The 12,782-nt window shown below is 40.9% G+C and overlaps 1 protein-coding gene across 2 annotated transcripts in view; it reads left to right on the forward strand.

Annotated features, from left to right (window-relative positions):
• The window catches only part of LOC121927856 (triggering receptor expressed on myeloid cells 2-like), a 32,276-nt gene that overhangs the window by 9,576 nt on the left and 9,918 nt on the right, over window positions 1-12,782 (forward strand). Inside the window, exons 1-3 of one of the 2 annotated variants that reach the window (XM_042461818.1) lie at window positions 7,199-7,326; window positions 8,852-9,020; window positions 11,050-11,454. In XM_042461818.1, coding sequence (XP_042317752.1) covers window positions 8,975-9,020; window positions 11,050-11,454 — 451 coding nt within the window. In that variant the 5' untranslated portion in view covers window positions 7,199-7,326; window positions 8,852-8,974. Of the gene's footprint in view, window positions 1-892; window positions 1,060-3,795; window positions 7,327-8,851; window positions 9,021-11,049; window positions 11,455-12,782 lie in introns of those variants that run through there. The other variant, XM_042461819.1, reaches the window with a different exon arrangement.

A 12,782-nucleotide genomic window follows, 5' to 3' on the forward strand; every position in this document is an offset into this window, starting at 1 on the left:
TCATGCCTAACTTCATCTCACCTCTGACCAGTGTAGATCAATTCCTGTCTCACAAGGCCCTTTTCACAACAAGAAGGGTTTGTGAAAAGCCAGTCTATATCCCTGGACCATTAAGAGCTAAACAAAGCATAAATGACTTCATGCCTCTGAGTCAGGGAACTAGAATTCTGAATAGGGAAAGCTGATTAAAATTTCAATTTGGAATTCATGGAAGGGAGATGAAGGCAATGCTGGCTAGAAGAAATCATCAGCTTGCTCCACTGATACACCTGATAATTACTGTGTGTGACAGATACAATTTAATCCAGAAAATGTCACATAAATATATTTATTGAAACTCAAATTTTGCAAGAGCTGCTCACTGCCTAAATGAATTCAGACATATACACAGTGAGAAAGCATTAGCTATGGTGTTTATCATACGAGGGAGATCTCGAAGAAAAATGAGATTTAAAAGAGATTTAGATTTTTTTAAAAAACTGAAAATGCAGGAAGTTTATCACACGAAATGATCCCCAAACTGAAATAACACAAAGCTAAACTGAATGTAAAGCAGAGAAAAACAGCAGCTTTGTACTTTCAGGAAGTTCTGAAAGTAAAAAGCTGCCGTTTTTCTCTGCTTTACATTCAGTTTAACTTCGCGTTATTTCACTTTAACAATGATGTCATCTGCTAAACTTCCTGCATTTATGGGTGTTATTTTTTTAAAAATTTAATCTTGTTTAAATCTCGTTTTTCTTCAGGATCTCCCTAGTGTGACAAACTCTTTAGTCAAGCAAATTCAAGATTGCCATAATGAACTACTGAAATTGTTCCCCACCTTTTTTATTACAGTTTTTAAAATACTAAATTATGTCCTTCATACTTGCATTGTATTTATGTCTTCCTAAAGCACCCTATCAGATCCAGAAGTTAAACTCCACATGTTTGTGGCTGGATTCCTTGGCATCAAACTCCTGGTTGCTGTCCTCATCTTAATCATTGCCCGAAGCTTGAAGAACAGAACAACAGGGGATAGGAACAGAAGAGGAAATGAGCATCAGCTCCTCCCAGTTACAGGTGATGTTATAAGAATTTTTTGTTCCCCCCCCCCTCCTTTTTTCCAGTGCAGTTCCAAAGCTCTGTAGTCCCAAATTAACACTTTAACAGTTTAACAACAACAACATAAATAGGGTACTTCAGAGGGGGAGGAGAGAAGGATGAGGGAAGGAGGGGACACTGGCACTTCATGTCTGGCAATCGTGCAACTGCCCTGGGAGAGACATTTCACACTTGTAGACTTGCATGATTGCCAGGTCGTTCACAGGTTTCCCCCATGAATGAAAAGGGACAGGAGGGGGACAAGGCAAATACAGGTTGGAGGCATTGTCATGCAATGCGTATTGCCAAAACCACTTTTCCCCAGTGTAATCACAGCTTAAAAGCCATGTGCAGTAATGTCCTAGGATAGGATGTCTGTGCCAATTGTTTGGCAGATCACTTTGCAGCAGCTCAAACCATTCAAGGCCACAATATGGTTTCAAAAAAGGTAAAGGTAAAGATATTCCCCAATGACAAGGTTGTCAAGTCATGTCCAGCCTTAGGGGGCGGTGCTCATCTCCGTTACTAAGCCGAAGAGCCAGCATTGTCAGAGACTACTCTGTGATCATGTGGCCAGCACAGAACGCTGTTTCACAAGGAGATGACGATTATAATATGAAAGTCTCAGATTGTATGTTGCTTCCATTCTTTTAATTATGTCGTCCTGGACAACTACCCAGTTGTTGTTGTTGTTATGGGTAAGCTAATTCTTTATAAAAACACTCAGTCTATTTAAACAGGTCTTGAAAAGTCAAGGACTTTACAACTGGGAGCAGTAGGTTTACTTTTCTGCTTGCATGATGTATTTTATGCATTTTGGTTGGCCAATAAAGATATAACTCTTTGGGGGAATTTGGATTTGTTGTATTTTACTGCATGGCCAATAAGGCAAGCTTTGAATATGTTTCTTAGTAAGAGATTGTTTCCCCTTTTGTTTTTGCCCAGTTGTATCAAATGAGTTCTAAACGTGAACACACATCTTACAGCCCAGAACATCCTGCAATATCAAGGCATCTTAGGTCTCTATGCAGTTCCTGTTGGGAACTGTTTACACTGGAAAGAGTACAGGACCACAGGATTAAACTGGTTGAGATGCTAAATATATATTTAAATATGTATACCTAAATTCAATTGCTTTGGGTCTATTGGGAGAAAAGCAGGATATAAATCAACGGGCGAAATATATAAATTGCTAGTGCCAAGCAGAGTAGACACACTAAATCAATGCGACTTCACATTAAATCAATGTGATTTATATAATGTAATTCAGCAACTGATTCACTGGGCTGTTTGACAGTGGCATCACTGGGAGGGCAGGGATGTAGCTAGGATTTTAGGAAGGGGGGGGTCCAGACTAAGTGCCACCATTATAATGGGGCTTGGGTGCAGCGGTGCAGCAGCACACACCATTTATTTTTCTAATGGAAGGGGGGGTCTGGACCCCAAGAACCCCTCCCTTGGCTACGTCCCTGGGGAGGTTGCGGGCCGCACCAGGTGACACCCCCAGAAGAGACGGTGACACTGGGTCAGTCCCCCACCCCCTGCAGGTGCTCCTTCAACCTATTTGGGTGCACAGGTACCGCTCCAGGCATCGGGAGGTTCTCTGGCCTGGGCAGGCAGCGGATGGCTGTTTCTGCAACCCATGCAGTTGTTTCCACACCCTGAGCAGTGCTTCCCCAGCCCATGCAGCCATTTCTCCAACCCACACAGCTGCTTCTCCAGCCTGTGCAGCCATTTCCCTTGCCCGCACAGCTGTTTCCCTGGCCCCAGAGGTCTCACTGGAAATCCTATCCAGAAATTCCACCCCCATTAGTCCTGCCCCTACACCAGGTGACACCCAATGTGGGATCCCCATTGCTCCTTGACACTCCAGAATTATAGCCTTAAAAACTGCTGAGGCAACATCCTATGGAACCCTGAGTTTTACAGTTTAAGGAAGGTGTAACCCAGGATCCAGTCCTCAGTCACCCTTCTGTGATCCTTGATATCAAATTAATATCAAACAGGGAGGTTGCTGGCAAGCAACCAAACGAGGGCTGGAAACACAGCACAGTAAACCAGCTATACCATATTGAGGCATCCAGATGGCTCAGCATGGAAAAAGGCCAAGGCATGTAGCCATGATAGGGCCTCTTAAGATCAGAATCAGTATAATACCTTCACTAAGGGTGTGGTGGTAGTGAGCTGGACTTGGAGATTGTTTGCATAATGCATACAGCAGACGAAGGGAGTTTCCTTCTGGAAATGTACCTCTTTTTGTCTGAGGGGATTCACGCCAAATGTCCAGATGTTATTGTATATTGCACCCTATTCTTCTCCCCTAGGAAAGTTGCAGAGCCTTTCAGCTCCTGAAACACTACGCTCAGCACAAAATTCTTCTTATAAATACAATTTCCCATGCAATATTAAATCAATTTAGTCTGAAGTGGGACAGAACTTCAAATTATACTTATGAGGCAATTGCTGATTTTTGTTCCTTAGCTTTTAAGAAATATCATTATATAATTTTTCAACTTGCTTTCCACATTCCTAAAGTAGAAATGCATTTCTTTTTAAAAGAAGCCCAGGATGCTAGAGAATCCTGCTATGTCTAGAAGAGAACTTCATGTGAAAATGGTGGTGATGTTTATTTGTCTTTATTTGTGGTGTTTATTTGTCTCCCTGCTTAATTTCATTTTATAACTTGTATATCTGTTCCTGTTTCTGGCATAGCAGGAAATGGCTGGCATAGCTGAAGATAATGGAAGAAGGGAGAAAGACAAGAAAGACTTAACCCAGGTAGACATGTAGAAGTGGATCCAACCGGCAGGACAAAAGAGATTGGTTTGCTCTATCCTGCATTCCATCACCACTGCAAGGACTGCTGTGGTTTTGCCTGCTTTGCTTCGCTGTCACAGAACACTAGGTGCAAACTGATATTTAAGTAACCATCCGTGACTAGTTAATTTAGATTGTAATCTTGGGGAATTAACATCATAGAATCATAGATTTCAAAGGAGCCCTAAGGGCCATTATTTCAACCCCTGCCATGTGGGAATCCACAGTCAAAGCATCCCTGAGAAATGGCAATCCAACCTTAAAAAGTCAGATGCAAGATAGTCCATTAGTCTTGAGGCCTCCTCAAGACTGGGACATCAGGTATTGTCTTTGGACTGTTCTGATTTCTCCTCCATGCCCTGTTTATTGTACCATCTAGCCTGATGAGGAGTTTGAGAGAACTCAAAAGCAGGGTTGTGGTAGTTGTTGTTTAATTTATCCTTAAAAAGCTGTTGCCCACCTTCAATTGTTGAATGCTTTGCTATAGTAAATGTCAAATGGATGCTCTATGCAAAGGCATTTTCACTATACTGGAAGAGTGTGAGAATAAATGTATACTGTAGAATGTAAAAATAAATGTAGCATTTCTCTCAATTCTTTCTCTTGCAAAGGGTGCACAATAAAGAAGTGTGCGTGTAGATAAGTACAACAAAGGCTGTAATGAAATGTACATAAGTGCAATAGCTCAACATGATTTAATAAAGGTGTAATTCATTATGGATAGTTAATAGTTCCTATACTTGACTGAATTTTGAGTCATGTAAATAACCCTTCGGTGAGTAATCCTTACTGTGAAGTGAATCTGCACCTAGAGTGAATTTTAAACCTTGGTTACAGAAGTTGTATTTATACTTAAAACTGCCTCAGAGGTGAATTCCTTTCTAGATGTTTAAACTAATCACTTATATAACAGAGGAATACATCCTCTTGGTTACTGTCATAAACATCCAGTTCCATCCTGAGCTGACACACACTTTTGTGAGGAAGGGGGAAGAGTGTGAGTGTCACTATTTGAAGCTAGTAATTATGTTAGTGACCATGCTGGGTAGAAAAGTAACTGATGTCCCTGCATTGTTTAAAGATACATCATCACAAACAAATTATTCAGCAACTGGCAGTCCCTGTGTGCTATAAAGTGTCCTTATATTCATATGCCATGTATACAAATGTGTCTGGAAGACAAGCTATATCCATCCTCACTCATAGTGCTAACCTGTTCATGCTTACTTAGCCTATTCTGTCAGAGTACTCTGGTGCCCCCACCAAACTACAAATCCCAGGATTGTGTGAGATAGTGTCATGGCAGTTAAAGTGGTGTCAAAATGTTTTAATTCTGCAATGTGGCTATACCTGCAGATGTAATTTCAATACCAGCCTTTCCCAATTGTGGGTCCCTTGATGTTATTGAACTGCAACTCCTATTAGCCATGCTACCTGGGGATGATAAGAATTGCAGCCCAACAACATCTGGAAAAATGCATTTGGGAAAGGATCCTTTAGAGAGCCAGAGTAAAGAGGCAAATACTGAAGAATATTTACTCAAAAAACTCAAAAATAAATTAACGAACAGTTCCAAAACAAAAAGAAAAACTGTTAGGAAGCATAAGAGATACAAGTGAATCTCTTTAGTGAAATAATCAATTGGCAAGGCACAAGCTGAACAACAAGTAGTCTCAAGCCTACCCACAGAGACACAGACATAAACACACAGGGTTGTTTTTGTTTTTTTTTTACTTTTGTAAAACATATTTATTTACAATACTTGCCCATAATCAAATATATGGGCTAATGGAGAAGAAATGTGGGAAAGAGAAAAATGGCTGCAAGTTAAAATGAAGCAGGAAGACAATGGGTGTAGAAAAACCAGCAGTCACCATAATGTAAATGGAAATAGTATGTATAAGCATGCAAACACTGCTAACTCTTAACAAAAAAAGGGATGGCAATGCATTGCAGTTACAGATTCATAACCTATGAGTTAACCTTATAGAGTTAAATATTCACCTATGCTATATATTTACAAGCTGTGTTGCTTCTGCTCACTGCTCAATAATTTCAGGGCAAAAGAGGGCTAGCTGTATCATTCAGAAGCACCCCCCTTGCCTGCACCACAGAACTCCATTGCACAGAGAAGGTCCTTCCAGTTTAAAAATGGGATCCCAGAGCCAATTGTGTAGTTACAAATGCAATGTAGGATCTCAGCCAGGTGTTAGAAATAAGAAACATCCCTTGCAATTTAGGAAGGTTGGAGCACATTGCCACAATTCTGAATCACCAAATCCTCTAGTGTTTGGTCCCCAAAATGAAGTGCTAAGTAAATCTTGGTAAGTTCATTGGAGTTGCTTCCTTGTGAGGAGTCTTAGAATATTTCAAAATTGTGAAGGTCCATTCCCTAATTACACAATCAGCAAAAATAAGGCAACCCAGCTGGTATTATTCGCTGTGTTTTATGCTGCCTCCACCCTTTGTCATATGATTGCTAACCTATGACTCATACATATCAAAAGCTCTGGAACAAAGCTCTTCTGGTTTTTGAATTTGCAGCACACCAGACATTTTGACTACATATTTTCCATTGATACAACAAGCTCACTAACACAAGGAAAGCCATTTAGACAATCTGGGCTGAAGAGTGTTATGTATACCGAAGCTGATCTGTGTTCAGCACAATTATATTTTTGACATGCAATCATGTCACCCAATAATGTCCTCAACATGTTGTGTTTTTTTTGTTTTTTGTTTTTTTTTTTGTTTTGTTTTGTTTTGTTTTTTGTCAAATGAATAGCTTTACCTACCAGAAAAATTGGCAAAGTGTTGGAAGTAATTCATATATGTTCAAATATTTTCTACAAACTGAACTATAAAATTCTGGGATTCTGAAAGTGGGAAATATGACTTGAATCTAAGAGTAACAAACCAACCAGTGACATCCCTAGGGTTGGTGTCACCCCAGTAAGTCATGGTGTCACCCCATGAAATATCAGAACAGGGGTGAGGATGAGGAGGAAGGTCTCACCCCAGGGAACCCAGCATCTTGCTACCACTGTGCCCCCCCAGCTGAGACAGCAAAGATGGAGCATCACCCTGAGCAAGAACAGTTTTTAAATTACAAAATATGTAAACCGCTTTGATCTTTTTGGAAAAGCAGTATATAAATAAAATTTATTATTATTATTATTATTATTATTATTATTATTATTATTATTATTATTATTATTACATGGTTTCATCCCCACCTTCACCCACAAAGGGAGCAACATGCCAAGAAGACATCTCTCTTTCTTTCCAGGGAAAGGGGCCTTCAGATACCTCATTGCTGCCCTGTGTCACCCCCTCTGATGGTGCCATCTGGTGAAAGTTGTACCCCCTACAGCCCCCTTGTGACATCATTGAAGTCGGCATAGCAATCTTCTCAAGGCTTTCTCTATGGTGTGTAATAAATTTTTATTTAAAAATATGGAGGGGCAGCTATGTTCCCTTTAACAAAATGTTTGAGAGGCCATCCACACTGCAGAAATAACCCACTTTGACACAACCTTAACCGCCATGGCTCAATTTGTTTGTTTTGGTACCAGAGGTGTCTGACAGAGAACATTAAATGTCTTACAAAACTACAATTTCCAGAATTCCATAGCATCGAGCCATGGCAGTGAAAGTGATGTCAACCTAGATTATTTCTTCACTGTGTTTGCAGCCATAAATAAATAAAAGAGAAGAAACTGAGACTTTTTGGTCTGATATGTCTTGGAATGAAAAAGAAACCCCTTCAAAAGTGGAAATAAAATATTGCAGCTAATGCTGGAAATTGCCAGAAAATAGTTAGGACAATGGAAATATTGTTTGATTTAAAAAAAAAAGATCAAGAACTACAGTAGCAACTACCAGAGCTTCCTGACACATATGTCCCATCTGGGAACCCAAAAATCACCCCCCCACACACAAAAACTACATTTTGAAATTACACTACTTCAATGAAGAAAGCTGGGTGAGATCAGGAGTGATTATTTGTATGTAAAAAGTATGTAAACTCTGGGCCCGAACAGACAAGCCAAAACAAAGCTGCTTCGGGTCACTTTGGAGTTATGCTGTTTAAATGACACACACATCTTAAGAGGCCAGAAGCTGCACCAAAGCTGTGCTCCAGTCCTTAGGATTGGAGCATAGTTTTGGCATGGCTTCTAGCCTCTTAGGACTCATGCTTCATTTAAAACTACAAATTCCTCACAAAACTACAAATTCCAGGAGTCTGTAGGGTGGAGCCATGCCAGTTAAAGTGGGGTCAAATTGCATTATTTCTACTGTGTAGGTGCACGTGCACCCTAAGTATACATACCATGCTTCTGATTCTGGTTGATGGATCTTGAACATCTTAGACAAAGTAGATTTCATAGGCTTACAGTCTACCTGACAAGTGTAGCTTGTCTGGATCTCAAGGGCTGCATCATGCGGTTGTGGCTGCTGTTTTAGAAAGTGAAGTTGCATCAACCCTGGTTACTTTAGGAGGGGCTGGCTGTTTCTACCCCAGATAAGTTCTTTTTCAGCCAAAGTTTTGCAGCTGAAGAAACTCGAAAGATTTGGGGTGGGAGGTATTTGCTTCACTGATAGGGGTTCCAAGGGGCTTACTGGACCCTTCCCCCTACACAGTGCCTATCCCTGGTTTAAATTATGGGTTCTATCACAGCACACATATCCAAGCACCATGCCAATGCAGGCACACATGCACAAATACATATATGCATGCACAGGGATAGAGATATCTACACGGTAATGGCATGTATTTTGAAATTGTACTACTTATCCCACAATACAGTGTAGCAACAGGAAGAACTGGCCTTATCAGTCACTGTTCAGCTGAATGTTTTGTCTGTTAGGGTACATCTGGAAAGCAATTGCCCACAGTCAGACAACTCAGTAATTCTAAAATTAAGAACATTTTTAGATGCTCTTCCCACAGATCCAACCCAGCACTGCTGATTTGGAAGAATAAGTGACAGGCAATGACCAAGATAATTCACTTCCTGCGAGGGAAAATTCAGTGGTGCACTACTCTACAGTCTAAACTAAGTTCAGCTACAGGATGGAAGGATTCTCAGGTCTCCTGCTAATGGTGTTAATTCTAACAGGTATGGTAAAGAATTATGCCCTTTCATGGTCATCAGTATAGAACACAGTAATATGGTGCTGAATTAAATGAAGCAATTAGAGACCTTACTCATTTATTTCTGTAATTAATACTTTTTTGTAACAGGCAGAAAATTTTGTTCCCACGTTATTGTTTGAGAGAGGACGCAATTTTATGCATACCAATTCAGAAATAAGGCCCATTGACTTAAATGGGGTTTAATTCTAGGCATGTTATTGGTAGATTTCCTGTTTCAGCCCTGAGCTGAACTAGATAATCTTTGGGGTACCTTCCAACTCTGCCATTTAATGGCCAGAATTCTACAGTGGGAAAGAAGTTCATGCAGTGGCTTGCACTATGAACAGTTTTACATTCTTTGCATTCACACAGGGGGTAGAAATAGCAGTGGTAATGATAAGAGGAAGAGATGGCTTTATCTGGAATGCCCAAGTCCAAGGGCCCCTTTGAAAGCAGGCATTTGAGAAATAGGTGTCAGAGCCAACCTCCTTCTCCCTCCTTGCCATAAGTCAACAGGTGACCTGAAGGCATATACGCAATCGCATACATAAAAACAGCCAACATTATTATTTCTGCTTTTGACTTCACTTCTCTCAAGAAATTAATTGGTTGCCATCAATAGATGGCTCAAAATTACAGTGAAAAATCCAGAAAAAGTTCTGGAAGGGCTAAATATGCCTTTAAAAAGTGCTGCATGTCTCCCCCCCCCTTTGTCCCCATGCTTGGTTAAAAATGTATTAATGTACTATCTTTTTTCCCCATTGCCAGAGAGCTGGAGAGAGTTATTTGTTGGATTTTTGCCTCATGTGCCGAAATAGTTTATTTGGACTTGGGAACTATGTGCCATGTCTTTGGGAGGAGGCACTATTTTCTACTACACTTCAACAAAAAAGGCTTGGGCTGACTGCATGAATGAATCCTCTGTTTATACTAATATATTGGCAAATGACTATAGACCACAGTGTTAATTCATCTATCCAATTCCATTTCATTTGAGGTCAGGTGCATTTTCCTCTCATTTTCTAGTAGAAACCAAAACGGATCTGTGATCATTCAAGAAACAAAAATGATCTCTCTGGTACCGACCTATATTTAACACATGCAGAAAATGACACACAGGGGCTGCAATCTTGTATGACTCAGCATAGCATAGTAGCTCTGCATATGGACCTATGCTAGGCTGAGCCATATACCATTCCATACTAGAAGGAGGCTGGATTAGAAAATCATCTGGCCATGTCTCTATAGCTCTGACTACAGGGACATAGCCAGACACTTCTCAGACAGTTCAGAAGAATCACAGTAAGTTGTGGGGCGGGAAGACTTTGGGCTCTGGGAAGGCAGGGAGGGAGGGAGGGAATACCAACATTTTGGATGACCCCCCCCCCAAAAGGATATATGCAAGTAAAAGGGAAATGTACACATGCATATGCCAGTTAACAGGATGTCAGTCAGGACATTTCACAATCTGAAATGCAGAATCCTGCACTAGAATGCTAAACTAGAGGCAAGAGAAACCTTGCCTAGGATCACTGCCATATCTTGCATAGCCCATATCAGGCCTGTGCTTGCTGTTACTAGGAGCAGGGACTCTTGAGAATCAGCATACACAGGAACTGCATGGAACATGGATGCACACTTTTCTACCTTCAATGTCATGTCTTGGAGATACTCAGTTTCTCTTCTGTCACGTTAAATGAGGAGTGGGCAACATGCACACAGTGGACCACATTAGCCCTTAAGGGTCTTTTGCTTTCTTTCTTTCTTTCTTTCTTTCTTTCTTTCTTTCTTTAGGTCTCTCACTGCCTGCAGATGATTCTTTTTAATTGCTATCAAGGTTTGCTGTGAAAAACTGGAGGAAAATTGCTGAGCACACTATAGTCAGAAGCATACTCGGTATCATGACTAGTATTTTATTTTATACTGTAATCTATTTACCTGGTTAATGTAAGGTTAAAATGAGATTTGTCAATTACATAGATTTACACATATTTTTTCTGTTCATGTTACAGAACCTTTTGTGGCTAGTGAAACATATTCATCTCCAATGTCCATAAGCCCATCCTTTGTAAGTACACAAAAGAGTTCAGAAGAGGTGATGCTAAAACAAGGAATGTCCCTCAGAATAACAGCTTTCTGTGCCTATCAATATTTTCAAGGAGAGATGGTGTGGTGCAAAGAAACAGAGGAGAAAGAATGTGATGTTAATGAACCTCTCAGCCATTCAGGAGCAGGTGGATGGAAATTTCTACCTACTAAACCCAACCAAAAGATCACACTGGAGGGTCCAAGAAATGGGTGTCTTTCTTTACTCATGACAGCTCTTCAGGTAGAAGATTCAGGGACATACTGGTTTGGACTTCTTATTGGCCTGAATATGGTCTCATGGAAGAAAATCAAAGTAGTGGTTCATGAAAGTAAGTACTTGCAGGCAAGTGAGCTAGGGTTTTTTGTTTTGTTTTGTTTTGTTTTGTTTCGTTTTGTTTTGTTTTTGATGAACAAAAGCAGTGAGCTGCAGTGACGAAACATATTTACAAAATCATTACCTCAAAAACCTCTCTCTGCTAGGAGCATACATTGGTTTTGGACCACTGTAACTGTCATGGCTTTTCTTGAGGAATTTTGGGGATTTTAATATCTGAATACAGTTACATTTCTTTGTTAGAGATCTCTCCCCCACCCTCCCCAAAATAACTGTTCCCATGGTTCCTGGGGAGGGAAACTACTATTAATCATTCCAAATCTGCAGCAGTGATGTGTCCATAATACTTTGTTAAGAAAAGAATCACTCCATGGACATTATCAATACCCTAGTTTAACATTAGACAGGTTTTCTAGCCCTAAGTCCTGCATGCAGTGCCAGTTGGTTCCATAAACATGTTTCCCTGCATTAATCCACATCTCAGCATGTGGGGATGATGATTTTTCTAGTGGTGAGAAGACTGAAACTTTTCCTTCCTTCAGTGCTTTCAGCACCTTGGTCAGGATAAAGATGCCCAAAACAAATCCATTTATAATAAGCCCCTTAAAACTGGCACAACACAACACAAAGGTGCTTCACATTATGCTTTCACCAAAGTAAACATATATAAAATTAATTTGCATCAGTGGCATCCCCATGCTGGGTGTCACCCAGTGCAGGGGGGTTGTTGGGAGGGGGGCAGCAGTAGCAGCCAAAAGAGCAACACTGGCCCTCCATACTTCACTGCAGTGTGCAGCCCTCCTGCTCTTTCATTCCCAGGCTTTCTCTCCTAGGAGGAAGCTCAGGCTTGGAGCAATGACACCACTGGCAAGGGCACATGTGCGATCCTCCTGCTCCTCTGGTCCCAGGCTTTCTCCTGGAACAGCTGACAAGAGTGCACATGAGCCCCTCCTTCCCCGGAGAGAGAGGAGGACCCAACCAGGTGTCACCCTCTTCTGGGTGTCACCCGGCGTGGTCTAAATCCCCCCCCCCCACACACACACACACCACTGATTTGCATTAGTCTTTCTAGCCTTTTTCTGCTTATTGATTTCCACACACGGGAAAACATCTAAGAACCAAGCTGTTACACTAGAGAAAATGGATCATTGGATTGATAGTATATTTGTTGATGTTGCATTCCTTCAAGTTGTTTCCAACTTATGTCAACCTAAGGCAATTCTATCATGGAGTTTTCTTGGCGAGGTTTGTTTAGAGAGCTTAGCCATTGCCATCTTCTCAGGCTGAATGAGCGTGACTTGCCCAAGGTCACCCAGTGGTTCC

Source organism: Sceloporus undulatus, chromosome 4 (genome assembly GCF_019175285.1).
Source record: "Sceloporus undulatus isolate JIND9_A2432 ecotype Alabama chromosome 4, SceUnd_v1.1, whole genome shotgun sequence".
NCBI lineage: Eukaryota > Metazoa > Chordata > Lepidosauria > Squamata > Phrynosomatidae > Sceloporus > Sceloporus undulatus.